Source organism: Saccopteryx leptura, chromosome 3 (genome assembly GCF_036850995.1).
Source record: "Saccopteryx leptura isolate mSacLep1 chromosome 3, mSacLep1_pri_phased_curated, whole genome shotgun sequence".
In the NCBI taxonomy this organism is placed as follows: domain Eukaryota; kingdom Metazoa; phylum Chordata; class Mammalia; order Chiroptera; family Emballonuridae; genus Saccopteryx; species Saccopteryx leptura.
Window position 1 is genome coordinate 77,424,541 of NC_089505.1, and position 20,944 is coordinate 77,445,484.

Genomic DNA, 20,944 nt, shown 5'->3' on the forward strand with positions numbered 1-20,944 from the left:
TACTATCTGGGGATTAAAAGTCCCAGCTTTCAGCCATTTAACCCCAAAAGTTGGCCATTCTGATTCACAGAGAGTACAAAGCCTTCTCTTAGACCAGAGGTCGGGAAAATTTTTGGCTGAGAGAGTCATGAATGCCACATATTTTAAAATGTAATTCCATGAGAGCCATACGACAACCTGTGTACATTAGGTATTATCCAATAAAAATTTGGTGTTGTCCAAGAGGACAGCTGTGATTGGCTCCAGCCACCCGCAACCATAAACATGAGTGATAGGAAATGAATGGATTGTAATACATGAGAATGTTTTATATTTTTAATGTTATTATTATTTTTATTAAAGATTTGTCTGCAAGCCAGATGCAGCCATCAAAAGAGCCACATCTGGCTCGTGAGCCATAGGTTCCCGACCCCTGTCTTAGACCATTTAATTCCATACCCATGTTTGTCTTCATAAGCTTCTTGGAAGTGCTTTAAAAGACAACTTAGGCCTGACTTGTGATGGCGCAGTGGATAAAGCGTCGACCTGGAAATGCTGAGGTTGCTGGTTCGAAACCCTGGGCTTGCCTGGTCAAGGCACATATGGAAGTTGATGCTTCCAGCTCCTCCCCCCCTTCTCTCTCTGTGTCTCTCCCTCTCCTCTCTGAAATGAATAAATAAAAAAAATTTTTTTAAAAAGACAACTTAATGGGGTATTCTGTGAACTGGCCCCTCCTCCCATATTTAATAGTCAAGGTTACTAATTAAAATTTAGAACTACTTTAGAAAAATCCAGAAATTAGTGCACCAATAAAAACAAAAAGATAAGACAGATAATTTACTAGCACCCAGAATGAAAGGTGTTTTACTACAGAGATATTAATTATTACACAAGACAAGGTGAAGAAGCCAATAGAAGAGAATAATTTCCTTCAGAGGAAAAACCTGACAATGCCTGAAGCTAATTTGAGAACAAAGAGAGGACAACGATTCTACACTTAAGATTGCTTTTTAGTCAGAAGCTTCCAATTTTGATACAAAAGACTCAAAAAGACATATTTAAGTTTAGTTTTGTTTTGTTTTTGTTTTTTGTTTCTTTTTTTTTTTTTGTACTTTTCTGAAGCTGGAAACGGGGAGAAACAGTCAGACAGACTCCCGCATGCGCCCAACCGAGATCCACCCAGCACGCCCACCAGGGGCGATGCTCTGCCCACCAGGGGGCGATGCTCTGCCTCTCCAGGGCGCCGCTCTGCCACGACCAGAGCCACTCTAGCGCCTGGGGCAGAGGCCAAGGAGCCATCCCCAGTGCCCGGGCCATCCCCGCTCCAATGGAGCCCTGGCTGTGGGAGGGGAAGAAAGAGACAGAGAGGAAGGAGGGGGGGTGGAGAAGCAAATGGGCGCCTCTCCTATGTGCCCTGGCCGGGAATCAAACCCGGGTCCCCCGCATGCCAGGCCGACGCTCTACTGCTGAGCCAACCATCCAGGGCCTCAAAAAGACATATTTAGACATTGAACAAAAACTTATACACAAACACACATGAGCGCGCTTTCATAGACAAGGGAAAGGCTCCCCCTCTTGGCCTCTCAGGTGTAATGCAGGCTGTGTCCCTGCAAGGACTTTAGACTTTAAACCCAGAATTTTTTTTTTTTTTAGACAGAAGTAAGGAGAACTAAGAAGAATGAGATCTCAATAAATACAAAGGTGTCTCAACTCAAGTTTTTCTTTTTTCTTTCTTTATTTATTTATTTTTTAAGATTTTATTTATTCATTATAGAGAGGAGAGAGAGAGAGAGAGAAGGGGGGAGGAGCAGGAAGCATCAACTCCCATATGTGCCTTGACCAGGCAGGCCCAGGGTTTTGAACTGGCAACCTCAGCGTTTCCAGGTTGATGCTTTATCCACTGCACCACCACAGGTCAGGCTCAACTCAAGTTTTTCTTTGAGAGCATAATACAACTAGCTGCCCCTGGAAGTTTGTGGTCTCTACTCAGTCCCCTTTAATTATCTTTCCATAGACAACTAAATGCATCCCAGAGAATCCTAATTAAGAACAATGGATCTCCTACTGATGTCTCGGTCTTTGAAGGTTCCACAACAGAACTAGATTAAACTCAGTAATGCCAGAAAGCTGGCTTTACCTGCATACCTCTGAAGTTACAACTCAGCAATGTAGACAATCTGTTTTACCTACACATCTCTGGAGTTACAACTCAGTAAAAGCAATGGCTTTGCTTTGCCTACAAAATTCCAGAGCTACAACTCAGCAAAACAAAAGATCTACCTCATGATAGAATCAATCGGAGTCCAAAAGACCAGTGTAACAGGCTTTAATGAAAGGAAACCTGCCAGGCTGTCTTATAAGGGAGAGCAGCCCCCAGTTCTCTAATAGGTAGGGTTAAATAGAAGATTTGAGGGTGGGGGCTGGTGGTCATTAAGAAAAAATGCAGCTTTCAGCGATTTATGTAAGATTAACTGTAAATAAGCTAGGGGACCTTCCACACCTGGGTTAGTCACACAGATGCCTGGGGGAAGGTGATCTGGAACATCTAGTTTGTCAATGTCCCTTTGTCCACGATGAGGGGGTCATGGCCCCCACCTGCAACCCTATCATCTCACCTACAATTTTTTGGAGTTTCAGCTCAGCAAAGCTGCTTTGAAGGCCCTACTTACATCACTGGAGTCACAAGTCCAGAGTCACAACTCAGTGAAGCCCTGAAATTACCTACATCCTAGTCCCAAACAAATTTGACCAGTATCAGTCTCAGACAGAAAAGCAAAAGCAAGAGTATAGAGGAAAGCCAAAAAATTTAGTAAAGCAAAAAGAGTTGCTTTACCTACCTCCTCGAGTTCTCTGCTGAATTATCCAAATTGTTGAATTTTGGAACCAAGAGGCGTATACTGGAAGACTATCTGGACCCACAGGAAGACTGGGGGCCCTGAAAACATTTCAGGTGGTGCGCCTCTCTTTGGGACTCAAGTGGGACCGGGCAGCCTCCCGGAGAGACCAGCCTATTTGGGTGCCTCTACCCAGTGTGAAACACTGTAGGCCCCATGTGGGCGCCAAATGTTGTAAAGTACCCAATCCATAATTCCACGGGTTTTTCATAGAGACACCAAGTCCAAATGAGTTTTGAAGAGTTTTATTAAAGGAGAAAATTTATTAAATATGTTGGCCTCATATAGCTTACACGGGGCAGTCTCAAGTCATGTGTGAGCCCCCAAAATAATTCAGAGGCTGTTTATATACCCTTAATTATACATGGGCAGGGAAAAAGCCTGACATCACAACATAAGTTTATACCTTTTGCCTTTTGTTTTCTTCTATACAGGTTTGGGAAAAGAATGAAGGGAGGGGGGATGGGACACAATTCATTTGCAAGTTTATAACATTTGTCTATAGGGTTCACAAAAAAACATTTCTACATATTAAAACTTACAATGTGACACAATGGTTAAAATGTCACTTTACATATTAAAAGACATTCCTATATTTTCTAGTGTTCATTTGCTATTCCTTTGTCCAGAGATACATACAGTAACTACATGCTTTCAGGAGGGAGAGGTAGTTTCCACGGGGACAAATACCTGTAAATGGTCCATTAGTATAAGAAAAGGTTTATTTTAATTTTTCTCTCCCTACACCTGGCTAGCTATTCACTCGCTTCCTTATATGTGTGGGGAAGGGTCAGAGAATCCAAATCTTCTTCCCCTTTGAATTTACAGCACAATGCCATCGGCCATCTTGGTTTTATGCTAATCACACAAGTACAGAGATCATTTACAAAATCTCTCTGCATGCCTAGCCCAAATTAATAAAATGTTCTTTAAGCTTCCTAAAACATTAATATTAATTTTGTAGCTTTTGGTACTTTACAGCATCTTGGGCTCAAGCTGGTGAGCCTTGCTCAAACCACATGAACCTGCACTCAAGCTGGAGACTTCGGGGATTCGAACCTGGATCCTCCATGTCCTAGTCTGATGCTCTATTCACTGTGCAACCGCTTGATCAGGGAAAAATCAATTTAATGTAACCCCCACCCCATATATTCCTCCCTTGATTCTGATGTATATAATAAGTGGTGAAATCGCTATTTTTCTGGAGCACTTTCTCAATTTGTTATTTTCCCAACAAGCACCCTCAGGTGGGTAGAACATCAGCCCCAGAAGGTACTTGTCAGTGAATCTTGGTTGGGAGGCGACATGTAGGTATTATCTCTAGACCACGATGCCTATAACTTGATAAAATAATAATAATAATAATAATAATAATAATAATAATAATAATAATTGAATCCGTGAAAGGTGATTATACCAAAGTTTGGACAAAAATCTTTCCATTTTAGGAATAATTACGAAGTTCAAACCAACAGACAAGAAATGGCTATAACCAATGACAGCACGTGGACGAACCTAGGCCCCACCCCCGCACCCGGTCCTCTCCTTCTGCTCTTTAGTTATGGACCCGCCTCCCATCACGACCCGCCAATTGCAGCAGCGCTCATTCATTCAATAGTCCCGCTCTGGTTTTGAGGCAATGCGCACGCGCAGGTTGTTACAGATCCGGAAGCAGCTGTAGAGAAAGTATCGCGGGATCTATAGAAGATCTTTTCGGTTTAAACTGGACCCTCCCCGTCCCCATTCCTGCACGCAGGGAGCCTGAGGGTCGCTGGGGACGCGGAGAGCCCCACTCCCGAGCCCCCAGCGGTGAGTACAGAATCCTGGTGAGAGGCCTCGAGCCTGCCCGCTTCGCTGCCGGGTGAGGGCTCCGTGTCGGTTTCCGGAAAAACTCTGAGGCTGCCACTCCGGTGTACCCCGCTGTCGGGTGTGGAACCCCCCCTACCGCGGGGTTTCCTGCCTGGGTCCCGAGAACACCCCCACCACCCCCCCCACCCCACCCCCCCCCCCCGCGCGCGCTGTTTAACGTCCTGGGAGACAAACGCGGGTGCTGGAGACAGTGTTGGTCCCTCACCCCCGCCCCGCCTCTCTCGCCCCGTAGAGTCCGGACTGCCCCCTCCACCCCCGCCCCCCCCCCCCGGGGCCTGGGGACCTGCGGACCCCCTCCTGAGACCCCATCCTATTTAATACGGGGCCCGAGTCCAGGAAGAGCACACTCTCCATGGGCGCGGGGTTTCGGGGCGAGAACGCGGGGTCCCCAGAAGGGCCTCCGGCCCCGCGCGGGGAGGGCTGTGTGGGAGCGGCGACAGCGAAGGGGCCCCGGGGACGCGCAGAGCGGGGTTGGGAGGGGTCAGGGGACGGAGAGAGACACGGGAGGGGGAGGAGAGGTCAGTGAGGGGCCGTAAAGAGACGGCCACGTGGGGGTGCGGGGGGGACGGGACCGCGACGGGGAGAGTGACAGTAACCGGGGAAAGGAGCCCGAGGGGAAGAAAGGGGAGAAACCCCGAGGAGAGAGAGGGACCCGGAGAGAAGGGCGCTCAGGGAGGGGGGCTGGTGAGCAGAAGTGGGGATGAAGAAAAAAAAATTTTTTTTGGCCTAGTGTATTTACCTTTTTTATTACACATCTCACATGTAGTTCATTTAAAAAGAAAACATTGATATAAATCTTAGTGTGTTGACTATCTGCTTTCTTGCAGTAGTTATTAACTTTAAAAATAAGCATTGATGATACATCATAACCACAAAAATATAACCACTTAAAATTTTTTTTTCCTCTCTTAAGTGAGAAGCACGTAGGCAGTAATAGACTACTGCATGCACCCTTACCGGAATCCACCTTGCAAGCCCAATAGGGGCAATGCTCTGCACATCTTGGGCTGTTTCTCAGCAGTTGAGCTATTATAGTGTCTGAGGAGTGTTCATAGAGACTTCCTCAGTGATTGGGGCCCCCTTGGACAAAAAAGCCATAGCTGCAGGAAGGGAAGAGAATGATAGCGTGAAGGGGGAGGGGTGGAGAAACAGATCTTTGCTTTTCCTGCGTGCCCTAACCAGGCATCAAACCGAGGACTTCCACATAACAACCCCATGCTCTACTGTTGAGTCAACTTGCCAAGTCCATAACCAGAGCTTATAATTTTTTGCCAAATATGAGGCAGTCTCAAATTTTTATTTTATTTTTTTATTTTTATTTTTTACAGAGACAGAGTCTGAGAGAGGGATAGACAGGGACAGACAGACAGGAAACGGAGAGATGAGAAGCATCAATCATTAGTTTTTCTTTGCGCGTTGCAACACCTTAATTGTTCATTGATTGCTTTCTCATACGTGCCTTAACCGCAGGCCTTCAGCAGACCGAGTAACCCCTTGCTCAAGCCAGCGACCTTAGGCTCAAGCTGGTGAGCTTTTGCCTTTGCTCAAGCAGGCAACCTCGGGGTCTCGAACCTGGGTCTTTCGCATCCCAGTCCGACTCTCTATCCACTGCGCCACCGCCCGGTCAGGCTCAAATTTAAATTTTTTTTTTTATTCATTTTAGAGAGGAGAGGGAGAGACAGAGAGGAGAGACAGAGAGAGAGAAGTGGGGGAGGAGCAGGAAGCATCAACTCCCATATGTGCCTTGACCAGGCAAGCCCAGGGTTTCGAACCGGCGACCTCAGCGTTTCCAGGTCGACACTTTATCCACTGTGCCACCACAGGTCAGGCACCAAATTTTAAATTTTTGATCCTAGAAGTTGTTACATTAAAGAACATTCCATATAGTTTTCCTTTTAAATATATTGTATCAAGTTTACATTCTGAGCCCTGCATTCTTTCTAGTGTCTATCATATTCGTTGAAACAGCCATTCGTATTTAATAAAGTATATTAGGCTATTTCACTGTGTACTTGGTAAGGATGTCTTTCTTGTCTTAGCAGTCAGAGCTTTGTGTCTTAAGTTCATCAAATGTTCAGTAGCTTTTTTTCTTGTGATCTGTTGAATTAGTGACAGAAAAGATTAAACCACCCTCACAGTACCTAGAAGTGTGAGGTGTGCTGAGTCTGATCCCCGTCAGCCAGTGTGCTGCTGAAAACAGCTCTGAGGTAGCAATGCAGGCACCACAGGGACCTAGATAAAGATGCCATATCCTGGGCCCCACTGCAGACCTGCAGGACAACTTAGAGTGGAGCTCTCATCCCCAAGGGATCCCCATGCTTATTGAAGCTAAACTATTTCCCACTGGTGTTCTATAAGATGGCTTGATTTTTAAGAAAGGACATCACCTGCACCATCTCCCTGAAACTTGAAGATCTGCTCTGGGTGGAGCAGCATTGTTTTTTTTGTTTATTCATTTATTCATTCATTCATTCATTCATTCATTCATTCAGTTTAGAGAGTAGCAAGGCAGAGAGACAGAAGAGAGGGAGGAACAGGAAGCATCAACTCCCATATGTGCCTTGATCAGTGAAGCCCAGGATTCTGAACCAGCGACCTCAGTGTTTCAGGTTGACACTTTATCCACTGTGCCATCACAGGTGAGGTAGCATTGTGGTTTTCATGAGCTGTTCCAGGTGATACAAGGTGAGCCCAGGGATTAGCAGCAAGGACCCTGGAAGCACTTGCTTCCTATTTTTGTTTTTTATACGATAAATTTCATTTAGAATTCATGGAAGTATCCTGACCAGGTAGTGTCACAGTGGGTAAAACATCGGACTAGGTTGAAGATGACCCATGTTCAAAACCCTAAGGTCACTGGCTTGAGTGCTGAGTCACTTGCTTGAATGTGGGATCATATATATGACCCCATGGTCTCTGCCTTGGGCTCATATTTCACTGTCTTGAAACCCAAGTTGCTGGCTTGAACAAGGAATCACTCACTCTGCTGTAGTCGCCCCATTCCTCATCAAGGCACATGAGAGAAAGCAACCAAAGAACAACTAAGGAGCTGCAATGAAGAATTGATGCTTCTCATCCTTCTTTGTTACAGCCTGTCAGTACCTATCAGTTCCCCTCTCTGTCTTAATGATAAAAATAAGTCACAGAAGTAGAAGTGGGCTCAAGGAACAAGTTTCAGAGGCAAAAGAATGCCATGGGCCAGCTGTGATGAGTATATTCCAGGGTCTCAAGTGGGAAATGGTACGAAATTGAATTACAGATAGACAGAGACTTAAAGATATATATACAGGATGAGTTCGGGAGGATGCTACAGCATTGCCAACAGTCACTACTGTTTTGAGCTGCAAAACATAGCTGCTCCCAGAAAGACATCCTTCTTTATTGGGTAACGTGGGCCATTAGCAATTAAATTAAGTTTCCAAGGCAACTCAAGAAAACCACCAGGTGCAGAAAAACCCCCACCATCTTAACTTTTAAACAAAGAAGTAACTAGCTTCCAAGCCTTCCTGGAAACAAGGGCTGGCAGAAAAAGCAGAGAAGCACAACCCTTTGTTAACTTAATTAGGCAGGTGAGGTGGGGGATTGGGCACACTGCCAGCCCACAGCACCCCTGTCCCCAAAATCCAAACTGCAAAATACCGTTTATTTTTTGTTCCTTGACAAAAGAGGAATTCTCAAATCTTAAGAGAGAGACAGGGAAAGGTGAGTGGAGAGGTGTAGACATTCTACAGAGAGGAGAGCGCCCCCGGGATGCATTAGTGAGAGTGGGGAGCAGGGATGGTCAGAGGAGGTGACAGGGTGTTGTGTTGGGTTTGGGCGTTCAGGAGAGCAGCGCCCGTTCTCATTGCTGTGGGAATGTGTGGACGTCTGAGGGAGGAGACAGGTGAAGACAGGAAAATAATACAGTGTGGTCTCCCTGTAGGAGCACTTTTGTCTGACTCCAGTGAGGAAGGACAGGAGAGTGTGGCCTTTTCAGCGTTTCCAGGTCCTGTCTGTGACTGTGGTGGAAGTGGATAGAGGGGCTGTGTGGACACCTGTGAGGCACATTCTGGAAATGATGACTTGACTCCTCAACATATTGTCACCTGGGAAAACAAGCAGGAGCCAAACAGGACAGAATGACTGCTTCTCAGGTAAGCGATGTGTCCTGGGCAGAAGTGGTGTTTTCTTTTCCTCCTAACTTCAGTGGATTTAGGAACTGCAGCCTTTGATTCTGTACTTCTGATGTTCCTGCCTATGAGGCATGAACAATTCCCACCATGAATTAATGCCCTTCCACTACTGGAAACATCCCCTTTGTGACAGATCAGCCTGGGAGGGCACCTGTGTCAAACTTCCTTATGGGGACAGGTCAGAGGCTCAGGGTATCAGTGAAGCAGGGAATGTAGTCTGTAGGTTCCTGTGGCTGCAGGGTCAGGTCCTCAGGTCAGGGGTAAGGAACTGCACCTTCTATGGCTCAACACTTGAGTAAGTTCAGACAGAGAAGAGCAGCTAGAAGAGACATGGTCACGAGATTGCTGCAACAGACTTGCTATTTAAAGGGAGTGTTAAAAACAGAACCGAGAGGGATACACCGGATAGACCATTGCAAAAATTGTAGATTACATTTATAGATAGTAAATTTTCAGATAAAATTGTGGTTGCTATGCATACTGTTCTGTGAGAACAATACATTGTTTGATTCTTGGATGTGCCCTGACCAGGGGTCGGATCTGCAGCCTGGCATATCAGGATAATGCTCTAACTGACTGAGCTACCCAAACCGGATGATGCCTTAATTTTAAACTTTATATTCCTGGCCAGTGGGCTCCGCCATAGAGCATCTGCCCAGCGTGTGGAAATCCTGGGTTTAATTCTTGGTCAGGGCACACAAGAGAAGCGACCATCTGCTTCTCTACCACTCCCCTTCCTTTTCTCACTCACTATCTTTTTCTCTCTCTCTTTCTCTTCCCTTTCTGTCACCATGGCTCAAGTGATTTAAGCAAGTTGACCCTGGGTGCTGAGGATGTCTCCACAGCCTTGCCTCAGCTGCTAAAATGGCTTGGTTGCCGAGCAATGAAGCAGTGGCCCCAGATGGGCAAAACATTGCTTGGTAGGGAGCTTCCCAGGTGGATCCTGGTTGAGGTGCACGTGGGAGTCAGGTTCTCTGCCTCCCTGCCTCTCACTTAATAAAACTAAATAAATAAAATTTATTTTTCTGAAAAGTAAAATCTTCATAGTGTATTTGTAGAGGGGTGTTATCCTCTTTATTCAGTGTTGGAATTTATGTTAAAGAATATTACTGGATGTAAAAGAAAAAAACAAAAAACTTTTTTTTTGGTGAGAGACAGACAGGTAGATAGAGACAGATAGGGAAGGAGAGAGATGAGAATCATCAATCTTTTGTTAAGACTCCTTAGTTGTTCATTGATGGCTTTCTCATACCTGCCTTGTGGGGGGTCTACAGCAGACCGAGAGACCTTGTGCTCAAACCAGCGACCAGGTCATGTCTATGATCCCATGCTCAAGTCAGTGATGCCACACTCAAGCTGAATGAGCCAGTGCTCAATCCAGCAACCTCAGGATCTTGAACCTAAGTCATCTGCATCCTTGTCTGCTCTATCTACTGCGCCACCACCAGATCAAGCCAGAAAAAACACATTTAAAAAAATAGTACTAGGTGAAAATGATATTACCGGATAATTCAGGATTCTTTTCTAGGTCAAAATTACCTCTCCTGTGTTTTCCAGTTGGGTGACATTATGAACCCTGTCCATGACCTATGGCAATGTGTCCTTTCTTTCAGGGGACTTTGACCTTCAGGGATGTGGCTGTGGATTTTTCTCAGGAGGAGTGGGAATGCCTGGACCCAGCTCAGCGGAAACTGTACTTGGATGTGATGTTGGAGAACTACAGGAACCTGGTCTCCCTGGGTGAGGATGACTTCCTTCCTGAGCTTATTCTACGTCCGCAGGGTTTTGTTTCCTTCCTTAGGACAACATCTTTTGAGCTTCTGCCTTGAATGGCTGATTTCAGAGCTGCCCTCAGGGAACTAATATGGGGGTTTGCTGGTGTAGGAAGAAAGGCTTCATGCTGTACCTTAATCAGAAGTCAGTGTCTGCAAACTTTTGTGTTGTCTAGAATAATTAAGATGTAACAGAAAACAGTGTTTTGGAAATCAATTTCTGTAATATTCTGCATGTCTTCTCAAATGGGGATAAACTGGATTAGAATTGAAGACTCCGTCAAAACTTAATGTTTCCTTTTTTAATATGTGTGTTTTGCTGTCAGCCCTGGTCCTTTTTTTTTCTTTTTCTTTTTTACCCTTGAGACAGGGTGAGACAGAGTATGGGAGAGAAGTGAGAAACATCAACTTGTAGTTCTGTCACTAGCTTTTCACTGGTTTCTTCTCATATGTGTCCTGACCTCAGGGCTCAAGTCATGCCAGTGAACTTTTAATTATTTTTATTCATTTTAGAGAGGAGAGAGAGAGAGAGAGAAAGGGGGAGGAAAACGAAGCATCAATTTCCATATGTGCCTTAACCAGACAAGCGCAGGGTTTCTAAGCAGCAACCTCAGTGTTCCAGGTTGACACTTTATCCACAGCACCACCACAGGGCAGGTGCCAGTGACCTTTGCTCAAGCCAGTCACCATGGAATCATGTCATGCTCAAGCTGCTGATCTTGTGCTGTAGCTGGTGAGCCTGCACTCAAGCCAGTTTCAAACTTGGGACGTCAGTGTTCCAGGTCAGTACCCTTTTCAGTGTGTGCCACCATGTATCAGGCTGTCCTAGTTCTTTTTTTGAGCAAATATAATAGTAGACTGTGGAGAAAAATGACAATATCCTTCCACCCAGGTAGGTGAGATGAGGAGGCAGATGACACAAGTGACAGACCTAAAGGTCACGGAGGAGGCCAGACCTTACAGTGTGGTTGGGAAGCTGCTGCAGTGGGAAGGGCTGTGAGAGGCCCAGGTGTATCCCTGTTGTCATAGAGGGATAGCTCGTCTCCAACATGTCCCATGCTCCTGTGTCCTCTCGGGACTCTGCTTTTGCTCCAGTGACCTCCGTCATCACATTAGCAGTGGGGACTGAAATCCTCCTCTTGGACTGTGAGGGCCACTGTGGTCTGGCTCCTATTCCATTGCTTTGGGGTCCTGGGAAAAACCTGTGCATGTAGCTGAGTAATTGTATGATAAGATGTTTTTTCTCATTTGGAGTTTATGAAGGAAGTGGTTAAGATCCTGAAACTGGGTGCAGAAATTTCAGGAACCCTGGGGACAGATGTCATGTTTTCAGGTTTATCATTTCTAATCCTGTGGAGGTTTCCCTCGAGACCCTACAGAGTGTAGACTCAGTGGTTTCATCACAGCACAGGGCACCTCCACAATGTGCAGAGACCTAATTCTCTGTTTCACTTCCCAAGGTCCTTTTGTTTAGTATGAACTGTCATTAAAAATTTCCAGTCTGTATTTCATAATTCTCCACATTAGAGTGATTTCATGTCTCTATGTACATACTTCATTCAGTTCTTCAATAAGTTACTGCCATAGACAACTTCAGAGTATTGCCCAGCAGGTAGGAAAGTGTGCGTGTTACCTGCTTTCGTCATCACTGTCATTCTGTAATTCTCTCCTGTCCAGTCCGGAGCTGCCTGGACTGTGTCCTCTGTGTTTTCACTTTCTGATTAGATTTTTGTCATAGTTGTGCTTTGAGATCCAGAAGAGCTGATACAATGTGCTAGAATGTGCATTTTTGGTAAGAAATGAGTTACAGACTTATAAGCCTTTTAAATTTAGAAAGAGGTTTGTTCCTTAATTCAGGTTTACTTCAGGCAGAAGCAATGATAAGGTTTTTTATTTGTTTTCTCAGCATTCACCTTTAGCATGGTGTACTTAATCTGGAATGTTTAAAGATTTTTTTTAAATATTTTACAAATTTCTAATGATTTCTTTATTTAGAAATGAACATTTACTTATTTCTTTTTTGTTCTGAGGTGCATTATAGCCTATACATTTTGTGTAAGAGTAGTTGAAATACAGTGTGTCCGTAAAGTCATGGTGCACTTTTGACTGCTTACAGGAAAGCAACAAAAGACAATAGAAATGTGAAATCTGCACCAAATAAAAGGAAAACCCTCCCAGTTTCTGTAGGATGATGTGGCAGCATGTGTACATGCGCAGATCATGACGTAACACCGTGTATTCAGCGGAGCAGCCCACCACCATGCCAGTCGAGATGTGGACGGTACAGAGGAAAGTTCAGTGTGTTCTGTGGCTCGCTAAATTCGAATCCGTGACCAAAGTGTAACATGAATATCGGCGTGTTTATAATGAAGCGCCACCACATAGGAATAACATTACTCGGTGGGATAAGCAGTTGAAGGTAACCGGCAGTTTGGTGGAGAAATCCCGTTCTGGTAGGCCATCAGTCAGTGACAAGTCTGTAGAGGCTATACGGGATAGCTACCTAAGGAGCCCTAAAAAATCTGTGCATGAGCCCACATTGAACTGCACTAAATAGGTATGAAACTGGGAGAGTTTTCCTTTTATTTGGTGCAGATTTCACATTTCTATCATCTTTTGTTGCTTTCCTGTGACCGGTCAAAAGTGCACCATGACTTTATGGACACACTGTATATTAAACCTGAAAAATATTTCCCATGTCAATAAAATTTCACTGTATTACAATTATGCTTTACAGTTATTTTTTAAATTATTTTTTAATTTTTTTTATTTTTACAAGGACAGAGAGAGTCAGAGGGATAGACAGGGACAGACAGGAACAGAGAGAGATGACAAGCATCAATTATCAGTTTTTCGTTGCAACACCTTAGTTGTTCATTGATTGCTTTCTCATATGTGCCTTGACCATAGACCTTCAGCAGACCAAGTAACCCCTTGCTCGAGCCAGCGACCTTGGGTCCAAGCTGGTGAGTTTTTTGCTCAAGCCATGTGAGCCCGCACTTAAGTTGGTGACCTCTGGGTTTCGAACCTGGGTCTTCTGCATCCCAGTTTGACTCTCTATCCACTGTGCCACTGCCTGATCAGGCTACAGTTATTTTTGAATGATTTGATTGCATTGTTTAAGAAGGTTTTTTTGCTGTATATTATCTCTCCTAATGCAAACTATTTGCTGTTTTAAGGTACACTTATAAATTTAATTATATAGAATGACTTTTTATAAGTGAAACTTTTATATAATATTCAGAATTCTGGGGATAAATTTATTATTTTTCTTTTGCATTTGTTTTAATTCAGTATTATTTTTAATTAGTTTCAGCTTTATTACATAATGGTTAAACCTTCATATACTTTAGAGTCTGAAAGTGTCCTCCATGATATTTCTGGGACCCAGCATAGTTAATACAGTATTGTTTACTATAGTCCCCATGCTGCACTTTACATCCCATGACCATTCTGTAACTACCACTGTGTTTTTCTCTATTGCTTCATCTTTTTGACCTAGTCTCTCAATTCCCCTCCCCTCTGGCAGCCATCACTCTATTCTCTGTACCTGTGAGTCTCTTTGTGGTTTCTTTATTCATGTATGTTGTTCTTTATTTCTTTATTTTCATTTTTATAAATAAATTTTTGTGAGAAGAAGGGAGATAGAGTGACAGACTCCTGCATGATACCAAAGGGTATCAACCTAGCAACTGTAATCTGGGCCAGATGCTCAAATCACCAGGCAAACTTCAGTGCCTGAGGGTGACACTTGGACCTACTGAGCCATCATCATCACCCAGTGCCAATAGTCAAACCAGTCTGGCCCCTTCCTGCAGGAGGGGAAGGGAGAGAGAAGGGGAAGACTGAGGGAAGGGAAGCAGATGGTCACTGCTCATGTTTTTCCTGACCAGGATTTGAGCCAAAAGCTTCTGCACACTAGGCCAACTCTATCTACTGAATCTGCTGGCCAGGGTTATATTGTTCTTTATATTCCATATATGTGTCATTTATATATGGAATATAAATGCATACATGTCATGCAGTGCATGTCTGTATTTGCCTGAGTTATTTAACTTAGCATAATTCGTCCATATGTGCTTACACTTTTGCAAATGCTATGATTTCATTCTTTATTAATACATTTATTTATTTACATTTATCATTACTTCTTCTTTGCTCCTTTTAACAATTTTTTTGTGTGAGACAGGAAGGGAGAGAGATTAGAAGCATCAACTCCTATTTGAGGCAGTTTTAGTGGTTAATTGATTGCTTTTTCTATGTGCCTTGACCAGAGGGCTCCAGCTGAGCAAATGACCCCTTTCTCAAGCCAGCAACTTTGTGCTCAAGCCAGTGAACTTAGGCTCAAGTTAGCAACTATGGAATCATGTAGATGATTCCATGTTCAAGTTGGTGACCTTGCGCACAAGCTGATGAGCCAGAGTTCAATCCTGGTGAGCTGGCTCTCAGAAAAGAGACCTCAAGGTTTCAGACCTGGGACCTCAGCATCTCAAAGTGACACTGCATTGCACCATCACCAGTCAGTCTCTTTCTGTTTTTGATATGGGTTTTCAGTACTGCAGCCTCTGTGTGTTTGATAAATTACTCACTTTTTTTTAGTAGTCAGTACAGTGCTTTGCCCATGTACTGCCATTTTCTTAGCACTCTGTGTCATGTAGAACAGAAACAGCTCTCCAAAGAAGCAGCAAAGCAGCTGGTTCATTGAACACAGAGTATTGTCATCTCTGTTTCTCCTGAGAAGTGACTGAGAATTGGGAATGTTTCTTATACTCTTGCCATTGTGTGCCAGTACGTTTGAGCAGCTATTGTCAGTAATGAAAGCAAATATACATCCCTCTTTGATGTGACATGGTATGTCCATTCACCTATGTTTCATAACTGCAAACATTTATTTTGTCTCTTTCAGCTATGCCATTAGAAGAGAGTCAGTCCTCAACTCTTACTATACATCAAAGAACTCACTCTGGAGAGACACCATACAAATGTAGAGAATGTGGCAAGGCCTTTATCCACTCTTCGACTCTTACTGACCATCAGAAAGTTTATACTGGAGAGGCATCTCATAAATGTTTAGAATGTGGCAAAACTCTTATCCAAAAATTACAACTTATTTTACATCAAAGAATTCACACAGGAGAGAAACCATACACTTGTGGACAATGTGGCAAAGCCCTTAAGGATTCCTCAGCTCTTACTGTGCATCAAAGAATTCACACAGGAGAGAAACTTTACAAATGTAGAAAATGTGGCAAATCCTTTAGCCGTTCCTCAGTTCTTACTAGACATCAAAGAATTCACACAGGAGAGAAACCATACAAATGTAGAGAATGTAGTAAAGCCTTTAGTTGTTCCTCAACTCTAACTATGCATCAAAGAACTCACACAGGAGAGAAACCATACAAATGTAGAGAATGTGGCAAAGCCTTTATACGATCCTCAACTCTTACTGACCATCAGAAAATTCATACTGGAGAGAGGTCACACAAATGTTTAGAATGTGGCAAGACCTTTATCCGGAAATTACACCTTACTGTACATCAAAGAATTCACACGGGAGAGAAACCATACAATTGCAGACAATGTGGAAAAGCATTTAATGATTCCTCTACTCTTATTATACATCAAAGAACTCACACAGGAGAGAAACCATACAAATGTACACAATGTAGCAAAGCCTTTAGCCAATCCTCATCTCTTTATGTACATCAAAGAACTCACACAGGAGAGAAACCATACAAATGTACACAATGTAGCAAAGCCTTTAGTAAATCCTCAGGTCTTACTGTGCATCAAAGAACTCACACAGGAGAGAAACCATACAAATGTGGACAGTGTAGCAAAGCATTTAGCCATTCGTCAGCTCTTATTGTGCATCAAAGAATGCACACAGGAGAGAAGCCATACAAATGCAGAGAATGTGGCAAAGCCTTTACGGATTGCTCAGGTCTTAGTATGCATCGAAAAAGTCACACAGGAGAGAAACCATACAAATGTAAGGAATGTGGCAAAGCCTTTAGTTACTCCTCAGTTCTTACTGACCATCAGAAAATTCATACTGGAGAGAGGTCTCATAAATGTTTAGAATGTGGCAAAACCTTTATTCAGAAATCAAATCTTACACAACATCAAAGAATTCACACAGGAGAGAGGCCATAGAATTGCAGGCAATGTGGCAAAGTCTTCAGTGGTTTCTCATCTCTTACTGTACATCAAAGAGTTCACACATGAGAGAATCATACAAATGTAAAGAATGTAGCAAAGGCTTCACCATTTTTCACCTCTTACTATGCATCAGAAAATTCATCCTGGAGAGTAGTCTCACAATTGCTTAGATTGTGGCAAAACTTTCTTCTGAACTCACACCTTACTATACATCAAAGATTTCACATGGGTTAGAAACCATAGAATTGCAGGCAATGTCGTTAGGCTTTAATCATACCTCAGCTCTTGCTAAGCATTGAAAAACACACAGGATAGACACGATACAAATGTATAAAATGCGGCAGTGCTTTTGGCCATTTTCAGCTCTTGCTAAATGGCAGAAAATTCATACTTAAGAGAGGTCTCATAAATGTTTAAAATGTGGCAAAACAACCCAGAAATTAGTTTATTGTACATTAAAGAAATCACACTGGAGAGAAACTATACAAATGCAGACAATGTGGCAATGCTTTTTGAAATTCATCAGCTCTTAACCATCAGAAAATTTATACTGGAGAGAGGTCTTGTTGGCTAAATATTGGGTTGGGGAATAAGTTCGTAGCATTTTTATATTTTCTTTTACAACGATTTGTTTGCTGTTTGGCAAAGGGTAAGCATTCGATAAAACTCTTTCTGCTCTACAAAACTATGTTAATTGTATTTTTGAGTTATTTAGTTTTTTATTAGTTTTGAGGCTTAGAAATGGAATACCCAGGAGGCAAAAATCAACATTTTCGACACCTGCTCTTCTTTGCTTTTCATCGAGGTCAAAAAGCTGCCGAAGCAGCCCAGGACATTTGCGACGTGTATGGAGAAGGTGTCATAGGCGAGTCTACAGCACGGAAATGGTTTGCAAAGTTCAAAAATGGCAACTTTGACGTTGATGACACGTCCCGCAGTGGAAGGCCTTCTGAATTCGATGAAGAACGTCTCAAATCACTTTTGAAGGAGAACGGTCGCCAAGCCAGTCGTGAATTGGCGAAAAAAATGAACTGTGATCATAAAACGATTCTCAATCACCTTCATTCAATGGGATTTACCGAAAAATTGGGAGCCTGGGTGCCTCACGAGCTCAACGAATAAAACAAAGAAAGTCGCCTTCAAATTGCTTCTCAGCATCTCGCTCGCCATCGAGCAACACGCGGTCATAAACAGCGCTTTTTGTACCGAATCATAACGGGAGATGAGAAATGGTGCCTATACATCAATATGAAGCAAAGAAAGGAGTGGGTGGCTCCAGGAGATACGCCAAAGCCGAGAGTCAAGCCGGACCTTCATCCAAAGAAGATCATGATATGTGTTTGGCGGGACTGGGAGGGCATGGTGCACTGGGAAATGCTTGAAAAGAATGCCACGGTCAACAAGGAGCTCTACATTGCCCAGCTACACTGCGTGAATGAGGCTATTCGACTGAAAAGACCTGATCGACATGGTCAAACCATACTCCTTCATGACAACGCCAGGCCCCATGTTGCACAAGTCATCAAAGCCGCACTCCAAGAGCTTGAATGGGAGGTCCTTCAGCATCTGCCGTATTCTCCGGACCTTGCACCCACCGATTACCATCTTTTCCGCTCCCTGTCAAACCATATGAAGGGCGTTACCTTCAATAACAAAGAGGTCCTTAAAAACTGGCTCCACAACTTCTTTGACACCAGACCAGGTGATTTTTGGTGGAATGGCATCAACAAATTGGTCGAGAGGTGGGAAGAGGTTGTAAACAGCAATGGCGAATATATAATTGATTAACTTATTGATATAATGATTGTTTTTTGTTTAAATAAAAGTCTTTGGTTAAAACGCTACGAACCTATTCCCCAACCCAATACGTTTGTAAAATCTGTATTTTCTGATTTTGTTCAGTTTTTTTGTTAAAATGGTGCTCATGTGAATGACCGTCACCCAAGTGATACGGCTAATTTTAATACTTTCTTGCTTGGGAATGGGCTTGGTTATGGTAATGTGTGCTGGCACAGGGATTGTTGCACCAAAAAGTTTTAATATGAGGAGCTAGGAGGCCTTTTTAGAGGAGACCACGATATTGCAGGGCTGGGAGGCCACGTGGTAGTTGGATAGAAAGCAGCAAGATGAAGGCTTGCTGACAGCAAACAAATGAGAGGTTTTTTAAGTTCCACTGACCTGGTGATGGCCTTTGATTCTAGGAAAACTATGATGTGTCAGTAGCTTTGTGAGCGCTGAATGAGTGGCTTTTGTTTTCCAAATGTGTTTTTACTCATTGGCCAAGTGCGATGCTAGAAATAAAGAAAATGGCTCACTAATTCTTAGCCCATTGTTTCATTATCATCTATCTGAATGTAATGTGAACCTGCACAGGCATGGTGGTGGCTGTGATACCTACAACTACTGGACTTACAGGTCTCATAAATGTTTAGAAGGTGGTGAAGCCTGTATGTGGAAGTCATAGTTAACTATACATCAGAGGATTAACATGGGAGAGTAATCATACAAATATAGAGACTGGTAAAGCCTTTTGAAGATCATCAAATCTTACTAAGCATCAAAGGTGCATACTGGTGAGAAGACACATAAAGGTGAAGAATGTGGCAAAGCCATTAGGTTTTCCTCCAACCTTACTGAACATTGGAGACTTCATACTGGTGAAAAACCCTTTATTTTTTATTTATCTTTTTGGTATTTTTATGAAGTGAGAAGCAGGAAGACAGAGATGGACTCCCACATATGCCCACTGGATCCACCCGGCATGCCCACTAGGGTGCAATCCTCTGCTCATCCTTGGCTTTGCCCCATTGCAACTGAAACCATTCTAGCACCTGAGGCTGGGGCCATGGAGTCATCCTCAGAGCCTGGGCCAACTTTGCTCCAGTGGAACCTTGGCTGTGGAAGGGGTAATGCGAGACAGAAAGGAGATCAGAAAGGGTGGAGAAGCAGGTGGGCAGTCCTGTGTTTCCTGTGAATTGAACCTGAGGCTTTCATTCACCAGGCCAATGCTCAAGTGCCCAACCAACCAACAATGCCCAGCAAGTCCTTCAAATGTAGAGAATGTGGCAAAGCGATTGGCCATTAAGTTTTTAATGAACATCAAACACTTCATATTGTAGAGAAGCTCTATCATTGTCGATGTGGCACAGTCTTTCATTCAGTCATGCATTTCTTTGTTTGCTTCCTGTGTGTGACCTGCCTGGGGATCAAAGTTGTCACCTTGTTTCAGAAGGACACTTTTTTTTCAAAGACAGAGAGTCAGAGCGAGATAAGGACAGACCATACAGAAATGGAGAGAGATGAGAAGCATCAATCATCAGTTTTTTGTTGCGACACCTTAGTTCAGGAGTTGGGAATCTTTTTGGCTGAGAGCGCCATGAATGCCACATATTTTAAAATTAATTCTGTGAGAGCCATACAACAACCTGTGTTATGTTACACATTATCCAACCTGGAGGACAGCTGTGATTGGCTCCAGCTACCCACAACCATGAACATGAGCGGTAGGAAATAAATGGATTGTAATACATGAGAATGTTTTATATTTTTAACATTTTAATTTTTTTTGTTAAAGATTTGTCTGCGAGCCAGATGCAGCCATCAAAAGAGCCACATCGCCTGACCTGTGGTGGCGCAGTGGAATAAAGCGTTGGCCTGGAACACTGAGGTTGCCGGTTCGAAACCCTGGGCTTGCCTGGTCAAGGCACATATGGGAGTTGATGCTTCCTGCTCCTCCACCTTCTTTCTCTCTCTCTCTCTCCCTCTTTCCCTCTCTTTCCCCTCTCTGAAAATTGAATAAAGTCTTTAAAAAAAATACCACAGTTTAAAAAAAAACCACATCTGGCTCGTTAGCAGTAGGTTCCAGACCCCTGCCTTAGTTGTTCATTGATTGCTTTCTCATATGTGCCTTGACCATGGGCCTTCAGCAGACCAAGTAACCCCTTGCTCAAGCCAGCGACCTTGGGTCCAAGCTGGTGCGCTTTGCTCAAACCAGATGAGACTGCGCTAAAGCTGGCGACCTTGGGTCTCGAACCTGGGCCCTCCGCATCCCAGTCCAATGCTCTATCCACTATACCACTGCCTGGTCAGGCCAGGA

General features: G+C 43.6%; 1 protein-coding gene across 1 annotated transcript; it reads left to right on the top strand.

The window, feature by feature from the left end:
* The first annotated feature begins 4,553 nt into the window (after positions 1–4,553).
* On the top strand, positions 4,554–19,166 carry LOC136399357 (zinc finger protein 420-like). Its single transcript, XM_066374441.1, has 4 exons — positions 4,554–4,682; positions 8,665–8,875; positions 10,528–10,654; positions 15,593–19,166. Exons 2-4 carry the CDS (start codon positions 8,861–8,863, stop codon positions 16,840–16,842), a joined length of 1,392 nt encoding a protein of 463 aa, XP_066230538.1. The 5' UTR covers positions 4,554–4,682; positions 8,665–8,860; the 3' UTR covers positions 16,843–19,166.
* The last annotated feature ends 1,778 nt before the right edge of the window (positions 19,167–20,944 follow it).